This window comes from Gambusia affinis, linkage group LG12, assembly GCF_019740435.1.
Source record: "Gambusia affinis linkage group LG12, SWU_Gaff_1.0, whole genome shotgun sequence".
Classification (NCBI taxonomy): domain Eukaryota; kingdom Metazoa; phylum Chordata; class Actinopteri; order Cyprinodontiformes; family Poeciliidae; genus Gambusia; species Gambusia affinis.
This window is the reverse complement of record NC_057879.1, coordinates 2,631,776-2,657,826: the sequence shown is the minus strand read 5'-3', so window position 1 is coordinate 2,657,826 and position 26,051 is coordinate 2,631,776. Positions and strand designations below refer to the sequence as shown.

At 40.9% G+C, this 26,051-nt stretch overlaps 3 protein-coding genes across 7 annotated transcripts; 2 read left to right on the top strand and 1 right to left on the bottom strand.

Annotated features, from left to right (window-relative positions):
- Positions 1 to 813: 813 nt before the first annotated feature.
- Positions 814 to 7,603, top strand: cdc7 (cell division cycle 7 homolog (S. cerevisiae)). Of its 4 annotated transcripts, none has more exons than XM_044133051.1 (12): positions 814 to 1,055; positions 1,307 to 1,397; positions 2,356 to 2,442; positions 2,579 to 2,714; positions 2,940 to 3,033; positions 3,383 to 3,525; positions 3,670 to 3,952; positions 4,139 to 4,246; positions 4,383 to 4,558; positions 4,692 to 4,774; positions 5,653 to 5,802; positions 5,902 to 7,603. In XM_044133051.1, exons 2-12 carry the CDS (start codon positions 1,307 to 1,309, stop codon positions 6,327 to 6,329), a joined length of 1,779 nt encoding a protein of 592 aa, XP_043988986.1. In that variant the 5' UTR covers positions 814 to 1,055; the 3' UTR covers positions 6,330 to 7,603. The 4 variants fall into 4 exon arrangements, with proteins under 4 accessions (XP_043988986.1, XP_043988987.1, XP_043988985.1 ...); XM_044133052.1 differs by having other exon boundaries at positions 815 to 1,055; positions 3,670 to 3,877; XM_044133050.1 differs by having other exon boundaries at positions 815 to 1,055; positions 3,670 to 4,000.
- A 7-nt stretch (positions 7,604 to 7,610) lies between these two features.
- glmna (glomulin, FKBP associated protein a) lies at positions 7,611 to 14,666 on the bottom strand. 2 transcript variants are annotated; one of them, XM_044133048.1, is made up of 19 exons: positions 14,568 to 14,666; positions 14,245 to 14,324; positions 13,127 to 13,252; positions 12,934 to 13,047; positions 12,744 to 12,852; positions 11,990 to 12,275; positions 11,807 to 11,906; positions 11,545 to 11,726; positions 11,360 to 11,413; positions 10,295 to 10,325; positions 9,987 to 10,076; positions 9,860 to 9,901; positions 9,670 to 9,743; positions 9,496 to 9,580; positions 9,296 to 9,405; positions 8,452 to 8,515; positions 8,141 to 8,276; positions 7,987 to 8,057; positions 7,611 to 7,905 (listed from the first exon to the last, which is right to left on the bottom strand). In XM_044133048.1, exons 2-19 carry the CDS (start codon positions 14,281 to 14,283, stop codon positions 7,783 to 7,785), a joined length of 1,836 nt encoding a protein of 611 aa, XP_043988983.1. In that variant the 5' UTR covers positions 14,284 to 14,324; positions 14,568 to 14,666; the 3' UTR covers positions 7,611 to 7,782. The 2 variants fall into 2 exon arrangements, with proteins under 2 accessions (XP_043988983.1, XP_043988984.1); XM_044133049.1 differs by having other exon boundaries at positions 13,127 to 13,249.
- On the top strand, positions 14,633 to 24,215 carry rpap2 (RNA polymerase II associated protein 2). Its single transcript, XM_044133054.1, has 12 exons — positions 14,633 to 14,779; positions 15,474 to 15,519; positions 15,607 to 15,721; positions 16,303 to 16,401; positions 16,511 to 16,576; positions 16,665 to 16,753; positions 16,839 to 16,874; positions 17,390 to 18,248; positions 18,964 to 19,058; positions 19,168 to 19,248; positions 21,889 to 21,957; positions 23,995 to 24,215. Exons 1-12 carry the CDS (start codon positions 14,725 to 14,727, stop codon positions 24,137 to 24,139), a joined length of 1,755 nt encoding a protein of 584 aa, XP_043988989.1. The 5' UTR covers positions 14,633 to 14,724; the 3' UTR covers positions 24,140 to 24,215.
- Positions 24,216 to 26,051: the final 1,836 nt, after the last annotated feature.

The window sequence follows — 26,051 nt, the reverse complement described above, 5'->3', positions numbered from 1 at the left end:
TAAAACCTACGTTAACTTGTTTATTTCTTGAATAAATAAGAATGAAATTAATAGTTGCAAAGAATGAGATTTTTTTTTTTTTTTACTGAAAAAGGTTCAAATTGTTTTCCCATTTGTTTAGATAAGTTAAAGTCATTTAACAGTAATTGTAACAAGCACATTTTTAAATTTGTTCAATTATTTTATTTTGTTTTACATAGCCAAACAGTGACAAGAATTAATAAAGCATTCATTAATCAGAATAGAATTTTGGAAAATACCATGTTTGCTTAAATAAAAGGTAAAGGTCTATCTCATAATTTGTGAAACATATAGGTTTTACTTTTACTTTCTTACAGTAAAGATAAGACAACTAACTGATTATTCAGGCCCTGAGGAAGAAATTAAAAAAATCTCTACAAAGTTTTATATGGTTTGTGCTTTTTTTCTTGAGTGGTTTAAAATGATAAAATTTTGAAAATAAATCAGTAAAACATATATGAGAAAAACATGTATGTATGTTTAAATTTTATTCCATAAAAATAGAATTTGGCCATAATAATTAAAAGGTTATGCATTGCTCATTACTGGAAAAATGGGTTTTGTTAAGTTAGCTCAGTAGTTAGTATTTTTGTGTAATTGGGAGGTTATTTGCGTTTGAGTCAGAACACATAGAAACTGTATTCATTGTTCATGCCTGATCAGATGAAAATTACGATTTTTATTAAAGACAGAAACACCTTGTAGCCTTTTTTTAAGCTTCCATTCAAATACACTAGATATATGTTTGACAGTGATTTCAGTCTGTCATTGACGCTTCTGTTGTTTCTTCTTCGCGGAGACCACGTGATTTGCGCTGACTTATCGCGAGATGTGCCCACGTCACTTTTAGCGCGTAGTTTGTTGTCGGCGGAAGAGGTTCTATCAAAGTTAGAATAAAGTGTTTAACTCGACTTTAGCACAAAAGAAACTTTCAAAATTAACATTAAACTGAGGAAGGAATACATATAGACGATATGGCGGCTTAATGAAACCCTTATTTTCACTTCTGTGACTTTCAATAACCAAGTGAAGAGGTAAGTTTCTTTGTGTTTTGCTGTAGACGCTGCGGCTAGCTTGTTCTGTAGTGGTAATGTCAAACTTTTCAGATATATGTTGTACTTTTCTTAGGCATCTGTAACTTTTAACTAGATTGTTTGTCTAATGACTGCAGGTCCTTGTTCGGTGGTTTTAATTTGTTATTTGACAAGATTAAAATTGAAGGAATGGTCACTAAGTTTGAAACCTGAATGTTTCCAGTAAGTTCGTCTGCGTGTCTGGTTTTCAGATGGAGCTTTCTCCTGTTCTCTCTGAGGACATCAGCTCACATGGAGGCATTTTGAAATCAGACACAGCACACAGGAAAAGAAAAATCTCAAGTGAGTCAGGAGTTTTATTACAGCCGTTCTGTAGAAAATACAAACTAGTTAGTACTAGTTCAAAACGGAACTTGTTTTTATTTGCAGCGTTTAATTCACACGTGTAATCTTTAAATACAAGTGCAAATTCTGAATTTAACTAGATCTATATTAATATTGTGCTAAGTATAGTGGCTTCTGAAAGTACTCGTACTCCACTTTTTTGAGTTTTATTTTGCCATCTGGATTCTTTGAGTTTGTAAATTGTCTGGGAAATCAGATTTTTATCCTGCAATGACAAAGTGTGAAAATGGTGTTTTATTGAACTTTAAATTAAAACACAAGGAAGAAATAATACATTTTCTTCTATATCTAGATATTTTTTGGAATAACATTTGGAATATTTCTCTGCTGCACCTCACTTTTCTTGGTATGCAAATGTAGATCCCAGTCAGACTTTGATCTACATTTTGTAAATTAACTTGATCAGAAAAGGCAAGTGAAGAGGTCAACAGAGGTACTTGGTACATATTTATTACATATTTTTGAAATTCTTCTAAATTGAGGGTCCATAGAAACAGCAATATTCATAATTTTCAAATAGATGACAGTTGTGTCATTTGCACATACTAAATAAACTAATAATTTTACAACAAAAATTACTTTTTGCAATTTTTTTCTTCCAGATTCCTTGTCAAGGAAAAACCTGAATTAGCCTGCAGTAGTTCTGTTCAGTTGGCAGGGCAAGGTCTTTTGGAGCAACCTCTGCACTCCAAAGGACCTCAGCCTCTGAAGTATTTGGTTTTTCTTTTTGATAAATTTGATGTTTCCATTTTTGTATGGAGTACTGAGGAAAAAAAGCTTAATTAAATTGTAGCATCACACTGCATCTGAGCAACTTTCTGTAACCCAACATTATTTGAATGTTTAGTTTCACTGCATTATATCCACCATTCATCTGTTTTTCTTTTGTGATCAGAGGATGTGGAGCTGGATATTCAGTCCCTGTACAAAGCTGTCCCTCAGCTCTCCAAAGTGTTTCGCATCACAGACAAAATTGGAGAAGGTACATAGCTAACTTTTCTTTATTCGCTTAAATACTATTTGCAAAAAAACCCCCAACTTTATTTTAAGTTAAATTTATCAATTTTGTTAAATCCAAGCAAAAACGTCTTCAGAAAGATTCATGCATCTGCCTTTAGGCACCTTCAGCTCAGTGTACTTAGGTGAGGCCCAGATGCGTGACGGGAGGAGAGAGATGTTTGCACTGAAGCATCTGATCCCCACCAGCCACCCGACTCGCATCGCTGCTGAACTTCAGTGCCTGACTTTGGCAGGGTGGGTCCAGCACTCTTTACTTCCCTAAAATGTTTTTTTTGTTGTCTTTATTTTTTTTATAATGTTAATGAATATAGTGCATCGTAGATATTTGAACTCTTTTACAACTTGAAAACTACTGCTGGTAAATTTGTGAGGGAGGGGGTTGTTTTGTTTTGTTCTTTTTTTCATTGTGACAAATTTTTTTTTCCTTTCATCCTTGCTAAATTTTCCCTACTGCTGCAGCGGCAGGGAGAATGTGATGGGAGTGACGTACTGCTTCAGGAAGGAGGACCACGTTGTAATCGTAATGCCATACATGGAGCATCAACCTATTGTGGTTTGTACATGTTTGCAAAGTAAACTGGCAAAGCGTATTTTTCATCTATATGCTTTCACCCTACTGTAAATCCAAAATTTCTGCAAATTCATAAAAAGTTTCAAATTTAATATTCTTGCTGGACCTTGAAAACTCACTTTAAAGTTGACAAAGTTCTATTAAACTTGCTTAAGTTCTGAAGTGAGTAAAATATGTTAAAGTAAATCCTAAGGTTTCTTTTAAAAATGTTACGTTGGCCTTATTTAAATTATAACTGATTTACGAAAGATCTTTAAAAAAGTCTTGAATGTAACTTACGCCATTGATGCGGCTGTCAGCTCTTGTATCTGAACTGTAACATGTTCCTCAGGACATCATCGGGTCACTGAGCTACGAAGAGGTCCGTCTGTACATCTACCACCTGCTGAAAGCCCTGAAACACATCCATCAGTTTGGGATCATCCATCGAGACATCAAGCCAAACAATTTCCTCTACAACAGGAAGCACAGAATGTAAGTGTTTTGTGTTATAGTTCTGCTTTGGAGGGGGTTTCTGATAGAAGAAGATAATTTTTTTTATATATGCAAACCCAAATTTTAGTGTAGCGGGTAACATTTCCAAGGTAAATTCTCATTATTCTGCCTGTGCAAATGTAGGTATGCGCTTGTGGACTTTGGCTTGGCCCAGGGAACCGCTGACTCCCAGATTGAGCTGCTGAAGGTGATGAGACAGAGGCCGTCACAGAAAGGTGGAGGGCCGCCAGGGAAACAGGAAGCAGCACAAAGAAGCAGAGCACTTCCTAAAGCCCCTGTTAAGACCACCAGCACCGCTCCAACTTCACTGACTCTACCTCCACAGCAATCAGTACCTTCTACCTCCTCTTCCTCCTCCTCTGCTCCCCGCATCACCACACCCCCCCCAGCACCTGGGAAAGCACTGGTTAGAAAAGCACGGGCCACCTCCTACTCTCGAACAAAATTCACAAAGGTGTCTACACTGGGATGTTTTACTGTCGTTCCAGTTGTTTTGTTGTAAAATATGCACAATTTAAAAGGGTTGTATTTCCTGTGTCTGTGTTTTCTTCTCCCTGCACTACATTTTTCACTTTTGCATGTTTTGCTGCAGGATCTGGCAGGATTGCGCAGAGTTCCTCGGCCGGTGTTTGGGGAGAGAAATCTGAACAGCTGCACACCAGCGCCCCCTACCTCTAAGCATGCAGCTCTTAAGACTGAAGTAAGAAATCCAAGGAGGGAGAGTTTTCTGTAGGGCTGCACCAATTAATCATAAAGTTAGAAATTTATGTTTATTTCTGTTGAATATTTCAGTTTCCTTAATTTTACTAATGAGTTTCTTGCTGTCCCAACACAAGCTGCTCAAAGCCAAGAAAACAGAGGATGCAGCCATCTACAAACACGCTTCAGCCAACCGGGGCCTGGTGTCTGTCAGGATGTCCAGCAGCAGCCAGAAACCACATCGGGCCCCTCAGCAGGGCCTCACATGTAACTGCTACCTCACTGATCGCGTCTGCAACGTCTGCCTGGCCAGGTAAACAGTTGGAATCATTACAACTGGCATTGTAGGGTTCATCTCAGCTGTATAAAGAATAATCCCATTAAATTACACATAAAGGCACTTTTGTTCATTTAGTGTGTAATATTTTGTGTGTGTGTGTGTTAAGAAAGCAGCAGGTTGCACCCAGAGCGGGGACTCCCGGTTTTAGAGCGCCAGAAGTTTTGACCAAATGTCCCAACCAAGGCACAGGTTGGTGTTTGATCCACTTATTCACAAGTTTGCCATAATGCACAGTGGCTTGAAATTGTTTCACTTCAAACACAAAGTTTAACGTAATTCATTTGAATTTCACCATAAAATACACAAAGTAGTGTCTAGTTACAAAATGGAAGGACAGGGATGTATGGTTTTCCACCTTTTTAAGAAGCAAAAACCTCAAATTGCTTGTACATTTGTACTCCAGCCCTCTGTACTTTGACACTCCTAAATTACAGAATTAGAATGTTATTGAAAGCCCATTTATTTTAACAGTTTCATCACTAAGTGAAACCCTTTTTATATAATTATTACACACATATGGATATTTGAAAGCCTTTATTTCTGGTATTATTCTCCTTATAGTTAATGAAAAGATGACATTTAAGTTTAGAATGTTACATCAGACCAACAGAAAAAAAATTCTTAAATGGGAAATGAGGGCTTAATGAAAAGCATGTTTAATAGCTGGGAAAAGGTTATTTTCAAAATGTTCTTTTCATCTGACAAACGAGACTCATCATGTATTCTAATTTCCTGAATATGACTGAATTCTCTGGTTCTTTTTAATATTGACTCTGGTTGCAGAATCCACTATTTTCCAGCTCTATATGAAAAAATAAAAAATAATTAAAATCCTGTATGAGCGTTGTCTACTTTTAAATTAAACCATACTCTGGCTGACCTGGAGCATAAAATCCCATTTTAAAGAAACAGTATATGGCTATTATGTAATAAAAATGTCAATACTATGAACACTATGGCAAGATAGTCAGATTTCAAACTGCCACAAAGGCAAATTGATCTCTTTTCATGTCTTCTTCCTGTCCATGATGGTCTCTCCTCCTCTGTCATAACTCCCTGTGTTGCAGCCATAGACGTGTGGTCGGCTGGTGTGATCCTGCTGTCCCTGCTCAGTGGCCGCTACCCCTTCTTTAAAGCCAGCGACGACCTGATTGCCCTCGCACAGATCATGACCATCAGAGGCTCCAGGGAGACCATTCGGGCCGCAAAGACATTTGGTATGCATGAACCTGCATCATCCTTTAAAAAAACGGCTCTAGACTTAAAACTGAAACATGTTATCAGTAAACTGGTTTTGGGGGTTGAAACTTGTTCAGGAAAAGCAGTGGTGTGCAGCCGGGAGCTTCCTCGCCAGGACCTCAGGACGCTTTGTGAGACGCTGAGAGGACAGAGGTCTTCAGCGGACGTCACCGTGGTTCCAGAAGCAGGTGGAGAGACGTTCACCGCCCACAGAAACACAGGCCAAGATGAAACTCCAACGCATTGGCCCAACGGCCCTCAGCTCAACACGCACAAAGGAGAAGTCAGTGAAACTTGCCCAGAACACCACGAACATTCAGAGAGCAGCAAAGCCCCAACCAATCAGAGCTCCCCGTCAGAGAGTAAAGTGGGGGATGATGAGAAGGGCTGGGACAGGGTTCCTGACGAGGCCTTTGACCTTTTGGATCTGCTGCTGGACCTAAACCCTTCCACTAGGATCACAGCTGCTGAAGCTCTGCTGCATCCTCTCTTTAAGGATCTGTGACACAGAGTTTCATACCAGCTGTCAACAGGATGAGAGCGTGTGGCTCTCCAGGCTGGGATTAAATAGTTCACGATTGTTTAGCAGGGTAAGAGTTCATATTATCTGAGAAGAAGACTTTTAAATAAAACATTGCTGTAAATAAAGTTTAGACATTTTTCATGGCAGTCATGATGTAGACCTTTGAGTTTTGTTATGTAGTTTGAAAACTTTCATATCAACATTTGAGGGCTTTTAATTTGAAATAATTGGTTACCATGCAAGTGCTTTGACTGATTTCTACTGGGTTAGCTGCGGTCATTAATGGTATTTATTTATAAGGAAATGTCTCCTTTTTTGTAATAAAGTCTGGCTCTCAGATCACTGCACCTCCTGCTTTTTGCAACCTGAAACAATAGAGCCATGCTCCTTCAACTTGAAACTAACCACCAGAACTGCATGTGCCATAACCATCCTATAGGAACGTCTGTTCTAAAGCAGACGTTTGAGTTAGAACCTATGCAAACACATCTAGTAATCGGTGGAAAATGACATCTGAGAAACTTAGAATTTTTGTAGTTGTCACAAATCCTTGCATGATTCTTGGTTGGTGGTGCTTATATGAACTCTCCAAAAGCTTGAAATCAACTTTTTTTGGTGGTAAACTGTCTAAATATGTTTTGAAGTGTGCTATCTTTGTTTGTGTGAATTTAATTTAGCCTAAAACCATCTCAGATCTGGTCTCCTGAGGTTGAATAGTGGCCAATGGAATTTTCCTATTGGTTACAGCGACTCCACAGCTCTGTGGAGTCGCTCTGTGTCTGAGATATAAAACCATCTCAGACACACGCCCCCTAGTGGAGAGTCAGGAGATAGAATTGCGAGCGGGACAGAGATCTGCTGTCTCCAAAATAAATAAATAAATAAATAAAGTCTAGATTTGTTGGTAGTTAGTCCAAAGATGTCCACTTTTGTCATTTCTGAATTTAAAAGCAAGAAATTTAGTTATCTAAGTTTGTCTTTTCACAAGACATTCCTGTAATCTACATAACTGTATTTTATTTATTTATATATAGCACAAGAACCCTGTGGTACTCCAAAAGTAATCCTACTGTCTATTGAATGAACAGCATGAATTGACATTCATACCAACAATAAATGTAAGTAAAAATCTAAACAAGACTGTTTGTAATGACCTGACATAAAACTCACTGGGCCTAATGGAAACATCTTCAGACTTTGCTAATATATGTATAAAAATGGTGAACTATTACATAGTAATAAAACCACAGATTGAATCAAACGTATGAAACTGCTTTGTTTTTTATTATCAGTTGCAGCTCTATCAGAATATACACAAGGTACAAGAGCTGAGCCTTTCATCATAGAAAATCTTTCTGAAACAGGGAGGAGAAACAACAGTCGAGAGGTTTGAAATGATACATTTACATATTAGGCCCCGCCCCCTTTTGTTTTGTTAGGTCCTGAGAAATTGGGGCTCTCCTGCAGTTTCCAGGCCGTCCTTCACCTCCACCAGCTCCTCTATCCGCACCAACACGCTCTCGATCATGTCGAATGTGTGGAGCGCCGAGTGCAGAGCCTGAAACGAACCAATCAGATTCAATCACATGCAATTGTCCTGCTTGGTTGTGTTTTGTTTGGAAGCGACGGGCTAACTGACCTGAATCTGAGATTCTGACGTCATTTTTGGCAGCTTCTCCCCACCAACAGATACAGACAGCACCGACTCCTCTGTGGAAAAACATGCCACCATGCCGTTAGAAAAACAAGCCGTCTCTGGTAGGCTGGAGGGAAATGTTTTTGCTGACTGTGACCTTTGCCGTTTTTCTTTTTCTTCTCCCTGGTGTCCTGCAGCTCCCTCTCGTAGTGGGCTCTCGACATGTTCACGCCGACACGCAGAGGCTTCATGAACGTATCTTCTATTTTATACAGCTCGGTCCAGACGCCGGTCTGCGAGATGGCAAAATGTGAGCAACCTGCTACACTTTAAAATTTTGAAATTTGTTCATTTTGAAACATGCACATTAGAAGACATTAATCAAATGTTTAAGGTTCCTGTTCTGTTTTTTTAGTACTACGAGGAGATAGGGTCTCCTTCCGCTGACAGACTGGTATCTGCACTCACCTGGTTCTCTGTTACTTTGTCTCTGATGACCAGATAACGCAGCAGGTTCAGAGACTCCATGACTCTGCAGGAAAAAAAAAAAAGAAATAGTTAAATTTTGACCAGTATCAATATCTGGTATTAATATTTGCCATCCTCTTGACACCTTGAAAAATTAAAGAACCACACTGTTCAGTCAAACATCAAAGTTCAGTCAGTGCTCCATCACTACATGACCAAGTTCCTCTTCCAAACAGCAACAAGATGGAAATATATATATTTTTTTTATATATCAACCTAGCTTTACATATTGGACTGATACAGATCTGTTAAAAATGACTAATATCTGCCAATAGTAATGTTGGTGACAAACTCCGTGCATCCCTAAAATTAATATGCATAAGAATCTCTTAGGAAATTTGTGGGGAAGGTAAAGATTAGGGTGATGGCAAAGAGACCTTCCAATGTCCAAATTGTCAAAACTGCTGGTGGAAACGTGCAAAAAGCTGGTTCAGCCATTATAAGATGTTTGCTGTAATACCAATAGAGATTTTCACCTGATTAATGAAAACGTTGTAAATAATGATCAGCATGCAAATCTCTAATAATATGTGAATAAAAATACATCGCTAAACAAAACAAACAAGCTATTTTATATTTCATTAGTTTTCCCGAGACACCTGTCACATTTACTAAGTGAATTCATTTAGTAAATGTGCTCCACTATATGTTTTGGGTTGTCATTCGGATGGAAGGTTGACTTACATGTCGCATGTTTTTTTATTCTTCAGAATTTCTCTCCTATCTTCCCTTTCCCCTTTCCATCCTTTAAAACAATCTAGAATTAAAGTCGGTGTGTGCGTACCTGTCCAGGTACTGCAGGAGATCCGTCTCTGGGCCGTCTGGAAGACTAAATACCTTGCGCAGCAAAGGCAGCAGGTGAACTCCCTCAAACCAGACGTTACCGTTACCCAGCTGCAGACACAGAGTGAGAGAGACCCTGCAGGTAGGCTCTCAGCTGCAGCACAACACAGCAGGAGCAGACACTTTGAGAGGCCACTTTACCTGCAAAGCTGCATCGATCTGATTCTTGATGTTTTTAATGATGTAGCCTTCTACTCCTGAGTGGTTGCTAGTCCTGAGCATGTATCTGAGACGGGGAATAGAAAAGAATTCAAGAGACGGTGACAGGAAAACATTTGTGCGGTCTCTGCAGGGGGGGGGGGATGCGGAGCTTACTGGAAAAATCTGTACTTGGCTTCAGTGTTGAACTTATCGATGCTGAGCTGGAACACCGTCAGGCCTCTAGTCCTCTGCAACCAAACGGCAAAGACAAAAACCAGCAGGTCATTTTCTCACACAAACTGTGGCGATCATCCAAATTGAATCCAAAGTAAAAAAAATGTTTAAAAATGCCCAGAGGTCCTACCAGATCATGCTGAGGGCAAATTGTCATGACCTTTACTAAGTTCTGAAAAGAAGACAAACGTTATTAGAAGACTGCTTGAAACGCACTGAAGAGGGTTAAAGGTGACGTTATAATGAACTGCGGTCACCTGAGGGACGGTGAGGAAGGTTTTGATCTCGAGCAGATCCGCTGGCAGACTGCCATCCTCCACCCGCACCAGACTCTTCTCATACAGCTCCTGTAAGGATGGAGAAACACAGAAATCACAGCCCTACCTAGCAATGGTTTTACAACACACTTTTAGTCTCGCTAGACCACAAACTGCAATGAATTTCATTAGGAAATGAATGGGACAGTCCTAAACAGAGGAAACAACTGCCTAATGCAATAAAAACAACTCTGAGAATTTGATCAACAAATATCTAGAAAAAAAAAGTGTGATTCAGTTTATCTTACCAGTCCTTTCTGTAGCCTGCAGGTCTCAGTTCTAGAGAAACAGAATCACAAGTGCCAAAAATGAACAGCTGTGACTCAAGTCCTTTCTTTTTCATACCCTCAGCCTCAACCAGCCCATAAATCGGCTCTGAATTCCTTTATTCTGGGCAATCAACCCCAAAAAAATTAATTGGCATCGTCCAAAATCGGAATCGGCAGGTCAGGCTTTCTGAAGATTGGTGATCAGCCCAGAAAACTCCAGTCGGTGCGCCCCTACACTCAGGCAGATAATTATTTGAACCCCGCTCTCCTTTTAAAAGTTGCCTCACTAAAAAAATCAGAATCCTGGCTCCTACACATTGGTCATATGTCCGCAAGGCGACATTAATGTATTAATTAAATATAGGTTTTCCTCTTCACACCTGATCACAGACTCAATAATCCCAACCAAACATCTCAGTGGGCAAAACCAAACATCAGGAAGCTTGTTCCTTCATCAAGGAAGACCTTGGTGAAAAAGTCTTAACTATTGGTCTGGAGCTTAATACAAGATCATGAGATGGTGAAGGGACCAGGCAAGAAACCACCATCAGGAGAGTGTTCCTGATCTGAAGGTAGACAGGACCTCAGTCACCACTGGTAACGCACGTTACAGTTAATTAAGATCTTGCTGCCCTCACAGCTGCAGGAATGTAGAGAATATCTAATTAATGGATGAAGTACGGTGGTCTGGTTAGGCCAAAATCAGGTTCTTTAGGAGAAATGCACAGAGCGATCAATGGACCAGAACATGCACAGACCCCAGGTCCCTTCATGCAGGACAGCCTAGCGTTACCGTCCCGCTGCAATGTGAAGCCGCTTTTCTGCAGGTTGGGTGTGAGAGACCAACGGAGCCGCGAACCGCCGAACACGGGACAAGATCCTTGTTCCCTAACCCAAAACACACTAGCAGGGCAAATGAGAAGCACATCCTGTAAAGGTCAGTGCCGTCGCAAATGCAGTCCGACAGAAACTCTGTGGCGGGAGCAGCAGCTAAAAACCTGAAGGGGTTTAGAAACTTCTTTAGGGAGGAGCAGGCTGCATTACCGGGACAGAAGAATGGAAATGTGCTCCATGTTGCAGCGCAGACAGAAGACGGGGCTGTGGAGAGAGAATGAAGAGGTATGAGGGCTAATATTACATTTACACCCAAAATGTTATCTCAGTAATTGTTACAAAAACAGTCAATGTTTAAGGAGACGTGGCTGTTCGTCCAGTACTTTGTGCGCTACCTGAAAACACTGGGGAAAGTATCGGCCGCCAGGTGATGGACGAAAACCAGGTGTGCCAAGCAGGCCAGGGAATTTTTGGGATAACGGACCTCCTCCTCCAGGAAGCCCGGAACCTCTTTTTTCTTAAGCAGAGGGTGGAACACCAGACCTGGGAGAGACTCTCCGACAGCGCCCAGAATGTCCTACAGAACCACACAGAACCACAGGTTCACAGCTCAAACACCACACCATGCTGCAAGCATGCAGGGTTTACAATCCATACCAGAATCTCTGCAGCAAAGGTCCGGAGCGGAGACAGAGGCAGCGTGTCTGGATCCCAGATCTGTACGTCCAGCAGAGGGTGGCTCAGGGTCTTCATGCAGCTACAGAAACACAGACGCTCCATCACACTGCTTTTTAAACAGCCTTGAACTTCCAGCGAAACGTCAAGCTTTTTGCCACTCACAACTTCAGGAGTTCTGTCCTCAGCTCGTCCTCTGCTCCCTCCTCCTGTTCACCCGCTGTCTTGAGGGGGTTCCGCAGCTGATTCGCACTGCTCTGATTCAGCCTCGCCTCCTGCGCAAAGGGCCCGACAAACCGCGCGAGGTCGGTGCAGCAGCGGCCGAGCGAAAAGACGTCGTCCTCTTCTTGCTCCTTGGTGTAGGGGACGGGCAGCTTGGCCAGCTGGTCCAGGAGGGAGGACAGGGTCATACCCAGGGAGGACGCCTTCCGGCCGCCCAGGCGCAGCAGCACTGAAGGGGGGGCAGAGCAGAGCAGGTGGTGGAAACTGAGCTGACGTGACTGGGAAAGCATTCAAACGCCTCCTACTTTTCACTTTCTACAACAACTGAAACGGATTATTCAGATTAATCGATTATTGAAATAATCGCTGACTAACTTAGTAACTACAAAAAAAAACACATTTTGAATTTAAGATAAACAAAACAAAAAACTTTCATATAAAAACTCAAGTGTCATAGTTTTAGGTTCAAATCTTGTAAAGTAAAGAAAAGTTCCTATTACAGACCTTTTGCTATCCAATTATTAATCAGTTAATCCAAAAAATAATCAACATGTCAGCGACTGAACTTGACTGAATAAATTACATTGACATGTGGCGTTTTAATGTGACAGAATATGAAAAAGGAGGTATGCATAATTTTGCGAGAAACTGAATTTCCGAGTCTGTTTTTGTGAGATTCTTAAAGGTTACAGCCCACCTTTCTGCAGCGGGTTCAGAAGCAGATGGAGACTTTCGGCGATTCTGTCGGCATCGTCATGTTCCAGCAGCTCCAGAAGGCCAATCAGCAACTCTTTCGGTCTGCAGGTCTGCAAAACCAGAGGAGACAAAACGTTTACAAACTCAGGCTCCAAACCCATGACGGTATGAATGCAAAGGTTTGGTCAGACCTCTAACAGATGGTTAAAAATGGCCAGGCACTGAGGGAGATGTTCGTTGTGTTTCCTCAGCAGCACCTGAACCAGCGGCGGCAGCAGGTTCCAGCCCATAGTCCTCACCACGCTCTGCAGGTCAGTGTTAAAGGCAGCGTCAGGGATGGCAGGGAGAACCGCACGCCACCGACATTTTCGCTGAGAAACACACCTGATTCTTTTCATCCAGGACGATGCTGAGGACCTGCGGGCTGTGTCCCTCCTCGATGCAGCTCCGTCCCGCTGTGGTGAACACATCATGATCCTCTGAGCTGTAGCTGTCATCTGGGAGGGCCTGCTGTTTAGAGAACACACAAAGAGGTAAAGATGTCTATTGGAGGCAATTACGAAGTTACAAATGTCTCCTGTCAAGCTATTTGGTGGGCAGTTTCCTACAAAAGTATCGGTGCACCGATGTGAAATACTACATTTTTACCCAGTTGATGTATTCTGAATTAGGGATTCGTGATGTATAGACATCAACATCGATATTGGCCAATATTAGTCATGTTTTAATATATTAGTATCAGTAAAGTATAAATAAATCTGGGCAAATGTTAGCAACTGATGTTTGTTTCCATTTCTTTACGTTTCATCATATGATGGTGGTAATGATGCCGCACAGGATTGTGGAGAATTTAACTGAAGCACAAAAGCAATGTCAGGAATTTTTTAAGAGTCACAATGGTAGGGAAATATATATAATTCAGGCAAATATTGGTTATTGAGAACATTTGCCATAATATCAAATATTGGCATTGTTCAAAATTTTCTAATTGGTACGTTAATCTGAATATGTATCAAATATGTTACATATTTGATACATATTTGTACTTATAAATTATTGTTATATATTGCAAAAAGGGGTAATGGTAACACTTTTTTTTTACTTTGACCGACTCCTTTTTGTTTTGTTTTATTATTTCAATTGACATAAATCAAATAATTTGCTTCCTTAGGTCTTGTACCTATAAGGTTGAACCAGATGATCGAGAAGAACAACTGCCCTTCACTTTGTCTGCTACACCTGGAATTTCTTTTTTTTTTTTTCTTTTATCACACAAACTGATATTAAGCCTCATAATACATATAAGCCTCTTCTCTCCTGGAGGATATGAAGAATGTTCTGGAAGAACAAAGCATTTCACATCCTTTAGGAGCTTCAGCCTCAGACAAGGAGGAGGATCTTGGCTGAAGACTGCGTCAGAGGAAAACACAAAAACCCGGAATATGTGGTGTTTGGAAACTAAATCAAGAAAGCGTGTTTAGATGGACATGAGTAGCACTTACACATCTCTGGACCACATCACTGAACTGCTCCAGAGCCATCTCTACTGTCCTCGCATAAGCTGGATCTTCACCAACTAATCCTTCAAAGAAAAAAAAGGCAGAATTAATAATTAATTAATTATACCGCTGCGCACAAGACGAATGTGTAATACACGCATACAAATAAGAGGTTATTTAAGGCTACGGTTAAGTAGTGAATCCCCGCAGATTCACCAAACTAGTTGCTAGTCCTGCTGATTCCGAATGATCTGAGCTCAGGGAGAAAAGAAGCGGCCTCGGTGGACAAAACAAGAGTACATTACAGAGAAAATAGAGCCACACACCTTCTCTTCATGCCCTCAAATAGCCCGGTTGCAAATAAAAACCCTCGCTTAAATACACACTTTCCGAATACAGCGTGAATAACTGGTACGGCCGTACCGGCTGCCGTACTATGGAAACGTCACGGGGTCAGAGTTGAACGGAGAGAAAACAAGCAGCATGGAGACAGAAGAGAGGAGGAGGAGAGGAGGTTCTGCTAAAAGCTCCAAAAAAGGTCAAATTTTCAGGCTGTTACCTGAAGAGCAGCTTTGTTATGGCTGCTTATTAGCTAACAGAAGGGCAGGTTACTGTCCGGCTGAAACAAACATGAATGTAGCCGCCATTTTTAGCTCCTTTATGTGCTATTTAAAACTACTTTCCCGACTTTATTGTAACTTCAGTTAAATTCTCTTCAGATATAGTTTGTCATGTGTGGAAAAATTCACAGTTAATGTTTCTATTTATTAAATGTAATTTAATTAAAAGTAATAACGCCCCAAAACAAGCTTTCGTGGGCTGTAGTGACAACACAAAAAGTATACAGCACTTGATAGACTGATAGTACTATATGTGCTGCCGCTTTAATGCAATACAAATTTATTCAGCAGCCATGTTGTGCGAGATCCCCAAGTTTCACAGATAATTTTCATATTTCAGTGGTAGTTCTTGCATTTCTGATTGGAAGTTCTGACTTTTGACTAAAAGTAGAATCAGCTGCCTGTTGTGATGCCATAGGTGCAAATAAACCCAGAGCAGAATTTGTGTTTATTTCTTAGCGTGCTTTGTAAAAACTGTGTTAAAGGAAACTCCATTTGTGGAAAGCCAGACTATTTTACCCGGCTGTGTCTTTATGGCCAGGACGCATCAGTTGGTGGAGAAAATGAAACCAGAGGAAAGTATCTTTAACTCTGTTCTGGTTTGCCTAACAGGTGGGAAATGTGTCAAAGTACGGACCGCCGAAGAAGAAGCGAGGAGGTGTGAAAACAGTTTACGCTAGTAAGCCTTTCAGGCTCACAGCTCAGACAGTATTTGGTAAATGTCAACATGTGCTTTATTTATCAGGAGAGAGGAGGTGAAGGAGAGGCTGAGGGAGAAGCTGGAGCTGGAGAGGAGAGCCCTGGAGGTAGTGGAGCGCCTCCTAGAGGACAGCGTGGCTGAAGACTTCCTGATTGACTGTGTATGTAGCTCATCTTACTTTCTTTATATTGATTTATATTTCACTGTTTATGTCTGAGGAATATGCGACAACATCATTTAATAAATTCCAAATAGTGGAATAAATATCCATTATTTGTGGATATTTATTCAGCTTTTTTGTTCTACGTGAAAAAAGTGGCAAAAGCATTCTGTCATTATAAAATACATTAACAGTAAACAACTTCGGTATGAATTAGCAGGTAACATGGGCTGTCAGGACAAACTACTCCACCAATGTTTTTAATTTTATGTGCCTGATACTAGTTTCTAAAAATCAGGGCAGCCATGTTGTTTTTGTTGTATTTGACTGAAATGGTTCAGCTCAAAAATACGTTATTCAGTCAAAAAGTGAAGCTTCTTCATAGCGTCATTATCAACGGTGATGGCTGTTACTTCATGTCACACCAATCCAATCCAAAGTGTACCAGCAGCTATATCCTCTTATGCTTGAAAGAGCTGTAATAGGACCAACAATTTAGATTTAGAAATGTGGAAGTTCCACTTTTGAAAATAAATAAATAAATAATGTCATGTTTCACTTTCTTTCTCTCTTCCTCACAGGCCAAGCTCATAACTCCTGCTAACTACAAAGACACAGTGGAGGAGAGATTCATCGCCAAACTGTGTGGTTATCCTGTATGTCCAAACAAACTGGGCAAGGTAGAACTCTTATCCTGGTCCGCCGGGACCTGTGAACTAACTACAACTCTCACATTGAAAAAGTTCAGATTCACTTTGTCACGACTCATCTACGCTGTTCAATCTCTAGATCCCAAATCAACGGTTTAAAATATCTACCAAAACAAACCGGGTCTATGACATCACAGAGCGGAAGGTGAGTTCTTTTTATTTTTCCTTACTATTATCAGGTCACTTTTTCAGAGTGATATTTAAAAAGCTGCACTCCTGTTGTTTGTGTCTAGTGTTTTTGCAGCAACTTCTGCTACAAAGCTTCCAAACACTATGAGCTGCAGATATCGAAGACGCCTCTTTGGCTCAGGCAGCATGAAAGGTGTGCGCCTTCTTTCTTTTCTCTGTTCTCAGAAAGCCATTTTTGAATGTAAAAAACATTCTGTTTGCTTTATGTCTCTCGTCAGTCCCCCAGAGGTGAGGTTGCTGAAGAAAGGAGATGGGTATGTACTTCTGGTTTAAGATAGAGTCGTGGGAAAAAAAAAAACAAAAAACTACCTATGAGTATTTTTGATATATTTGGACATACATTAAACATCAGTTTTAACAATTCGAAGCAGTTGATGTACTAAAGCTAATAAAAGTTAGATGAGAATCTATATTGTGCCAATTGACAACAAATGTCATCTCAAGGCTAAAAAAGTCTTTCCAGTTCAATCACACAGACATTCCAATTGATCCTAATTGTTCAAAGTAGATTAAAGGATTTCCAAGGAAACCCACATTGTATTGAATCATTGACTGGCAGCATCCACCCCTCCTCCTTCACTTCTAAGAATCGGCTGATGGCCCAAAATGAAGAAAATCGGGGCACTCCTAGTTGTTAAGGATAAATGTCTTTTATTTTCTACAATTGAAAATACACCTGAAAATCATTTTTTGCATCATTTTGAGTCGAGGTTTTAAGTAGACTGAAGGTATGTTCTGTGTGTGTGTGTGTGTGTGTGTGTGTGTCCAGTGGGAGCTCTGGTGAGGAGGTGCTGCTGTCCGATAGGCGCCTCAAAAAGGAGGACATCGAGGACCCCCCGACCGCCCCGCCTCAGGACCCTCCTGGCTCCGAGCGCAGCGCCGCAGGAAGTGACCTCAGTCAAAGCGGCGACAGCGAACAGGAGCAGGACTTCGTCTCCAGCGTGGTTCCCCAGCGCCGGAGAGCCCAGGTGAGCTGGGCTGACCTGCCCGAACACACGGACGGAGACGGGAAGCAGAGCGAGCAGCGACAGATTGATGACACTGAGGAGAGGGGGAGAGCAGGAGGAGAGGACGCGTTTCCTGAGAACAGACCTGTGGAGGAGGCCGCAGCAAAGCTGAACGAGTGTAGCGTGTCAGAGAGCGTCCACCCCAACTCTGAGCTGCTGGAAACTGGAAGCAAACAGGCTCCAAACCCGGCGGCTCTCAGCATCACCCGGGTGGGGATGAGCCAGAGAGGAGCAGCTGGGCTGCGGGATCTCCTGAACACCCACACTGGAGAAGCCAATCCTGTCACGGTGCGGCTCAATCTGCTGGCGTGCCTGAGGAGGACGCTAAAGGAGTGGTGCACAGACGACACTCTGAGCTTCCTGTACGGAGCCGACCATTCTCTGGAATCCCCGTTATCCAACCTAAAGGAAACGCAGGAAGAAGAGCTGGACGAAGATGACCTCGAGGATGACAACGTGACGGAGCCAGGCGCCGAAGAGCGGGACAGGGGGCGGTCGGCTGCAGCTCCGGACTACGAGACGCTGAGGAAGGAGACGGAGCGGCTGCAGCTCAGAGTCACAGAGTTTTACAGAGGGACGTGGATTCTGCCTGAGGAGGAGGAGGAGATGAAGCTCAGCAAGGTGAGCGGAGGAACACTGCTGCTGGTCAGACGGCACGGTGGAACGTTGTGTCATTCTGTATAATCTGGGGACGCACCGATCTACTTTTTTCACTTCTGATACAGAAAGCAATATCTTTGTATGCAAATCTAAAAAAAGAGGCAGATTTTCATAATGCTCGTTTTTAAAAAAATATGCAAAAAATCTATCTTTCATAATTTTGTCATTCAGAAATAATTAATGTAATTCCAATAAACCTGAAACAGTCTAGTGAGTCTACTATAACTCCCCCACTCCACTCCTTCAGACAGAAAAAATGTCTTACCTGTCATGGACACAGATTTTGCTGGACAACAAATTGTCCAGTTATTGCAATAAATGATAATATTGTTGCTTTGAGACCATTTTCAAGCCATCTAATGGTAAAGGCAGTATAACGCAAAAGCATATTCTAAAAGGTTAGGTAATGTAATTTTATTTATATAGCATATCTTCAGCAACTCAAAGATCAATAAACTTTCAGTTCTAATGAACATCTAACACTGGAACTGGAAGACATTTTAAATATCCAAAATGAATAAACAAAGCAACAATAATTTCTATGGAAATTATTGATCTTTTTTTAATTTATCATTTTCGATTTATTGCTTATTGCAACAGGCCTGTATGTATGTTTTATATGGTGAGTGTTGGCATATCTGATTGAACTGAGTGCTGTATGTTGTGTGTTATGCAGGAGACAGAATCAAAGGATCCAGTTTTGCCACTGATTGATTCCCAGGCTCAGAACCTCATCCAGAAACGGATTACAGTGGAGAAACTCAGCAGCTGGTGCGTTTGTGTGTGTGTGTATATGTGTGTTATCACAACTGTATTATATGAACACGATCTTTTGTTTTTATATTGTTTATTGGTTTTAATCTCAGAATGTATTGCACAGTCTCAGGAACGTCGTAGGTCCGGTGGGCCTCACCATGAGTGACATCTCCACGGACCTGAACAACCTGGTCAGGACTTTCAGGTCAGAACGCCACACACACTCATACACACTTCCCCTGACAGCGCTCCAGTTTCCCTAACATGTAGTTGAGTTGTAGTTTTAGAACAAACACACATGTTAGGAGATTATTTCTGTTTGAAGTTGAAGTTCATTGGAAACCTTCACGCAAATCTACGTTTTTAGCTTTAAATTGAGGAAGAATCCTCCATTCTTGTCGTTTGTGCCTCAATTAACTTGAAAGAAATATGGTTTATTTCCTGGAGCAGGTGTGGGATTCTTTTCCCCACAAATCCCCCATTCAGCTCCTTCAGACTAGCCAGCAGCAGTTAGCAAACACCTGGTGGAACTGGGCTCATTATATGAGCTACTTCTCAGTGTAATGCTGGTAAAGACTTTAAAGTGTTAACAGAGGAGCCATGTTGGGATGACTTTCTGAAGGCGGAGTTTCAGAAAGACCAGGAGTTTCTTAAAGAGACGGAGTCCCAATTTCAAAGAGTTAAAAGTCTTTTAACTCGCATTTCATATATACAGCAGTTTTATAACAACTGAAGTGAACACAGTGACTTTATTGTGCTTTAAAATGGTGCAATTAGTGGAGTTATTCACTAATTATTATCTTGGCGAATAAATACAAGATAAGGCGCTTTGGAAAAATAGTAAGGTTTCCCAAACGTTTTTACATTTTGTTACCTTACAAGCAACAACATGTAAAGCAACATTTTGTTGCTTGTATTTTATTCAGACTTTATGTGACCGACCAACACAAAGTAATCCATAGTTTAGAAGTGAAAGGAATTGTTGTAATAATTACAGCTTCACCTCATCTCTTCCAGCTATAGATGTAAATTCCTCTTTATTCTTCTTTCTAAAACATCTCCACTCAGACTGGACGGAGCGTGTCCATGAAGATGAGTTTTCAGGTCTTTCCAGACATCCCATGTTTCATGAGAGTCTGGACCTTCACAAGGAGCTTGCCTTTAGTTAAGAGTAATTTAGTCCAGTTTTGATCCTTCTAAGTATGTTAGATTTTGAGCTGATCAGAGGTCATTCAGCTCTTAAAAGCCTAAAGGAAAGCATAAGCTAAGAACAATGAGTCATCCAGTGTGACGAGACATGAAATAAACCAGGATCAGATTATTCTGATTAATCAAGAACAAAACAGGAGTTTGATTATGCAACTGAATTATGGAATCAACTAGTCAGTACCACATTTTTGGATTAATTTGTCAAACTTTGCTGCCCTCTACTGGTAAGGCAGAGGCATGGCAGGACATTTGTTTTAAATAGTTAACTGTTGACTTTATAGAACACCATATTACCAGGCTTTCTTCTTTAGAAACTTCAATTTCAAGCAATGTCACTTTTTTCTGTAAACACAAGTGATTACATCTGTTTTCTTTTCTTGTGTTGTGGTAAAACTACGACAGTCCAGTTCAGTAAAACTGAACTGTTGGTTTAAAAAGGCATAAATATGTCCAATCATTCTCATGTTCTGCTGTGTTCTTTATTATTATTATTATTATTATTATTATTATTATTATTATTATTATTATTATTATTATTATTATTATTATTATTATTATTATTGTTATTTATTATTATTTATTTATTTATTGCTAATTAGGTGATATCTAAAGCCAGCTGGTTACACTAGATTTTATTTAGGGTATCAGAGTAAGCAGGGCTGAATATGCAATATGCATGCGACACTGATTTCTATTTGTGTATCATTTTCCTTCCACTCAACACCTTTGTGCTTGCTTGTGTTGGTCTGTCACATAAAATCTCAATAAAATGCAGAAACCTTTCTGATTTTCACATGTTCAAATGTTAAGGAGTTCAATGGGTGTGAATACTTTGGCAAGAAATGGTCTATTTAAAGTTAACCAAGCAGAGCAAGCACTTCCAGAGTCCGACTTTCTACAGGAACTCCAGCTGTCAAAAACCCAACAGCGGGGTGTTTGGTAGTTTTCATCAGGATTTTTTTTCTTTCTGATTGCAGAAAGTCACATTAAAGCTGCAGTATGTAACTTTTATCAGCAATATATTTTTTCCATATTTGTTAAATCTGTCACCAGATAATCTGCAAAAGGTTCAATCTCCTCCACATCCTCCTTGAGCTACTATTACCGTCTGAAGAAATGCACAGCTGCCGACCAAAACAACCAATCAGAGCCAGGAGGATGAGCTTAGTGCTGTCAGTCAATGCTTTCCAATGGCCGTTACAGGAAAGCCTTTTATCCCCCTTCGTTAGGGACCATGCTAGCTAGCCCTAGCATTCATAACATTCTCTGCTGGCTACAATGTCACAAAGATCAAGAGGGGAGGGTAGAAAGGGATGAGCAGCACCACACAGAGGGTGACTGACAGCACCAAGGCCCTCCTCCTGACTCTGATTGGTTGTTTCTAGTTAGTATAAGGAGGGAAATTCTCAGTTTTTTTCCATAGATTATCTCATACTATACAGTCTTGACATAGTGACAGTTTCAACAAATATGTAAAAACATGCTTTTTGTAAACGTTACGTACTGCACCTTTAAGGTGCAACGTGACGAATGTCTTAAAAAAGCTGCTCTGACCTGGACAGAGTGTGTTTCTGCTGATTGATGGTTTTAACCTGATCTTATGGTTTCCTCTGCTTCTTTACGTTTCTGTCTCCAGGTTCAGCAACACCAACATCATCCACAAAACCCCAGAGTGGACGCTGATAGCTGTGGTGCTTCTGCATCTGTGAGTTCACAACACACTGCTTCTCATTTCATTTTACCCAAGACGCTACGAGCTGGAGGATTGTTTTGGCCATGCCATATGGTACATAGGTGTGTGTGTGGGTGTGTGTGTGTGTGTGTGAGAACAGTTCCGTGCTGCTCCCGTCTGAGTACACACAGCCTTATCTCGGCCTGATTGCCTCCTCTCCGTATCCGTGATCCACCACAGAAGGCACACTTTTGTCAAACGAAACACACACACTTACACAGCACACACTCCTCAGGCCCGGCCGGTCTGGGAAAAGCCTCACCTGATCCTGATTTATGGCTGCCTCAGTGGTCCAGCTCTGTTTGCTCAGTGCTTACCTTCAGGGTAGGCCCTGTTGAGTCCAACCGTAGTGAGATATGTACGGCGTGTCGGCCTCGCTGGAGAAAGGAGCCGCAAAGACCGGAAAACTTCTTGAATAACTAACGGTGATTATTCATCCATTATTCTGACGATTAATCAAAAAAAATACAAAATTAGGCTCATTCTGCAGAATTGTTATTAAATCACATCAGTCTTTTCATACAGTATTGAAAATGCATTAAAAGATGCAATTAAACAAATAATTCAGTTCATTTTTTTGAACCAGAAAGTAATCATTTCATTGCCTAAGATGCAGTCCTTTAGTGAACTCTTCATCATTTTGTAGCAGAAGATAAATCTGCAGTTAAAACATCCTCCTAACATCAACATGTGATAAGCTCAGACCTTTCTGCTTGACACAACATCAATTCAGCATAGTACAGTTCTTTTTAGATTGACCTATTAATAATTGGAATAATTGGTTGAATAACAATAGAGTTAAATTTTTTTTTTTTTTTTTTTTTACAGTTTTGGTTTAACTCTGTTCTTTTTTCAGTGAATGACCTTCTTTTTTGAGTTTGTATATTCCACTCAACGATTTATTGATTACTAAATTAGTTACCGATTATTTCAGTAACCATTTCATCATGATTAATCAGATTAATCGTTTCAGCCTTTATCTTGAATTGGATGAACTTGGGTGGTCCAGCATTTTAAAGGAGGGCTGTGTTATTAACTTTATTTATATGCAAACCTCTGGTTAGATTACAGCTGATTTTATTTTTTCTTCTACCAATCACGGCTTTTTAAAGCGCAGTTCCACTAACATAATGAATCGCCGGACCCCATTATGTGACTTTTCTCCTATATATCTCAGATTGAAGTGGCTGCTGACTCATAAAGAGCCTCTATATTAAAACGCAGTTCACCAAAACGTGGCTGGGCCGACCCGTGTCGCCGCGGCGCTCTATGATTTCATCGGTTCCCATTGAACTCGTCTTCCACTCCATCCTTCCATTCCTCCATCATGAATAATTTGTTGTGCTATCTTATCTGTCCACTGCGTGGCAGCTGTGGAGCTCGTCTGGCCTCTATTGTTTGGGCCAGCTGAATAATAGATACCCCCCCCCGTAGCTGCAACACTAGACCCTGAGTTGAACCGGAGATTAACCGGCAGAGCCGCTCCAGTCCAGGAGAGACGACAGGACGGACAGGTAGGGGGCGGAGCTTAGGAACAAGACTTCAAGGGGAAGAATTTGAGGATTTCCATTTTGCCAAGTTAAAAATACAAGTTTTCATGTGTTTTATGTGGTAAATATAACATCTCAAATGTATGCTACATTAGGGGTATGTAAGATTTACGTTTTATCACAATATTTTGTGGTGATATAATCATAACAATAAAAGTGATGACCTACTGCTCCCCCTTTCTATTGCTCTTGATCTTGAACTTCAGTCATTATTTCTTTCCAGCTTCCCATCCATAAAAGCTCCTAATTATTTACACTGGAAGGAGAGGTGACGTCACACAGTGTGTGTGATAGAGAAGTTGTTGTGAAACAGAGTTTTACTACTTTAAAACAGGCCACAATCCTAATAGATTTTACAATCTGAAGCTGAATTTTCCATCTGATATGATCTGTTAGTGTAGCGATGTGCCATGAGGTCCCACGGTCTGCTGTGTGTGTGTGTGTGTTCTCTCGTCTCCAGGCTGTCCTTCGTGTCTCCGGTGGTGCGGGACGCCCTGGAGGTGTCGGCATCAGCGCAGTATTTGGACTCTCTGATGGAGGAGCTCGGCCTGCAGCAGCACGACCTTCGCAGCGTGGTTGAGCTCTTTAAATCCTCAGCAAACTGATGAAAAGTTGACCCGAAGATGTATAGTGAATAATTTTAATCGGATTAAAAACGGATCATTTAAAGAAATGACGATTGTGTGTGTTTTGTGAGAATTTCATTTTTACCAAAAACAAGTAATTGTAAAAAAGTCATAGTGGAGACTGCAGACTTCATGAACAGATTATTTCATTTCCACCACTGGCAAAGATTTATGAAAAAAAAAATGTTCAGAAGATGCACCGATGTGAAATTTGGGCCAATATTTGATATTAATATTGTAGTTTTGGCCAAAAAACGATAATTTCTCATTTTGTTTGCATTATATAAACATATTTCACTAATGAGAAGTAAAAAAAAAACCAACAAACCAACAGATCTGACATTTCTTCTCTGTTAAAACACGTCCAGTTTTCTCTCTTTCTGCAGGCGTCGGAGCGGACGGCTGAGGTGGCGACGTCTGTTCTCTCCATCCTTCTTTGCCTTGAAACCTTTTCTCTTCATTTCTTTTTTTTCTTTCCACCTTTCTTTTCTGTCTTCTCATCCATAACATTTGGAATAAACCCATGAAGCAAGTTTTGTAAAAGTATGCAAAATGGTGCATCATAGCAACATCCATAATCCTCCACTTCTGAAGGTAAATCTGTTGGGCCTCGTGTGTGTTGACAGCAGGAGGAACATTAATTGTGGCGTCGATGAAAATAAGCATTTACCAGTTTTTATTATTTTTATTTTTTTAAAATTATTTTTAGAGTGAATAAATGAGGCTGATTAAAGGTCTGATCTATTTAAAGGTTTTTCGACGCGTCTGCTTGTATGTGACGCGGCGCCGGATAATGTGCACAATCTGTGGCCGGCTGTGTGCAAATCACATCCTTGAGGCTTCAATATTTAACCAAGGCAGAGGCAACTAAAAATCACACCCAGCTTTTCCCCAGTGAAAGCAGCATGTCCGCACGGCCGCTTATTGCTGCAGTTAGAGGCTCTGCTACTGTAATAAAAGTTGCTCAAATCCTGCAGACTTCCTTTACGTTGCCTTTTATTGCCTCCCCCCCCCATGTCATTTGTTATATGGGGACGTGAATGATTGCTTTGCCTGAGAATATTTATTTTTGGCCAGATGGCGCACGCTGCGAAACGTTCCTCTGCTTAAATATGTGAGATATGAGCTCTGAGCTGCCATGCAGATTGGGGGTTTGTGATTGATGGTCTGCATGACTTCACATAGAGCTGCTTGTTTTTCTTGACGCTCTGAAAAATCAGCGGAGCGACGCAGAGAGGAGCACAGCAGTGATACTCTCAGGTTGTTCTAGTGTGAACTGGGCCCACACGTATGCCCCTCTAGATATGCAGTGATGTGAAAAGATAACTTAAGAGCTCACATAAATATTTGAAATCATCAGATTTGAAATGCATTTGAATTTTTAATGAAAGCAAAATGCAGTTTTCCGATTTGTTTTTCTAATAGAGACAAAAAAACAATCCAAACCAACCTGCCTTAAACTTTGAAATTAGTCTTTTACTTTGATGAAGGGGAATTTTGTCCCGCTCATATTCATAGAATTGTTTGGTTTGTTTTTTTCCCCATTCATCAGCTCATTGGCTCTGCGGCATAGTCCAAGTATGCTTCTGCTTGGGGTCATGACCTGATGGCAGGAAGAAAAAAAAAAAACCCTCAGGATTTTAGTTCCATCAGTTAAGACAAGTGGTTCAGGTCCTGGAGAAGCAAAGCAGCCCAAACTATCATCCCACCAACACCGTGTGTGACTGTTGCTATGACGATCTCCTGAAGCGCAGGCTTACTTTACCTCCAGATGAAACGGGACAAACACCTTCTGAAATCCCTACTGTTGTCGTCGATACACAGGAGATTTTGGTTTTCATCTGTTCTTAAGTTTCTTTGTTGAGGTTGTTTTGCCCTACTTCGTGGGGTC

Coding starts and splice junctions, on each gene's coding strand:
- cdc7 (XM_044133050.1), top strand. CDS start 1,307: ATGGAGCTTTCTCCTGTTCTCTCTGAGGACATCAGCTCACATGGAGGC. Junction 2,443..2,578: donor CACAGACAAAATTGGAGAAG/GTACATAGCTAA, acceptor ATCTGCCTTTAG/GCACCTTCAGCTCAGTGTAC. Junction 3,526..3,669: donor TACAACAGGAAGCACAGAAT/GTAAGTGTTTTG, acceptor GTGCAAATGTAG/GTATGCGCTTGTGGACTTTG.
- glmna (XM_044133048.1), bottom strand. CDS start 14,283: ATGGCTCTGGAGCAGTTCAGTGATGTGGTCCAGAGATGT. Junction 10,077..10,294: donor GCAGGCTACAGAAAGGACTG/GTAAGATAAACT, acceptor CCATCCTTACAG/GAGCTGTATGAGAAGAGTCT. Junction 9,902..9,986: donor CCTTCCTCACCGTCCCTCAG/GTGACCGCAGTT, acceptor TCTTCTTTTCAG/AACTTAGTAAAGGTCATGAC.
- rpap2 (XM_044133054.1), top strand. CDS start 14,725: ATGGAGACAGAAGAGAGGAGGAGGAGAGGAGGTTCTGCTAAAAGCTCC. Junction 15,520..15,606: donor GCCGAAGAAGAAGCGAGGAG/GTGTGAAAACAG, acceptor TTTATTTATCAG/GAGAGAGGAGGTGAAGGAGA. Junction 21,958..23,994: donor GCTGTGGTGCTTCTGCATCT/GTGAGTTCACAA, acceptor TCTCGTCTCCAG/GCTGTCCTTCGTGTCTCCGG.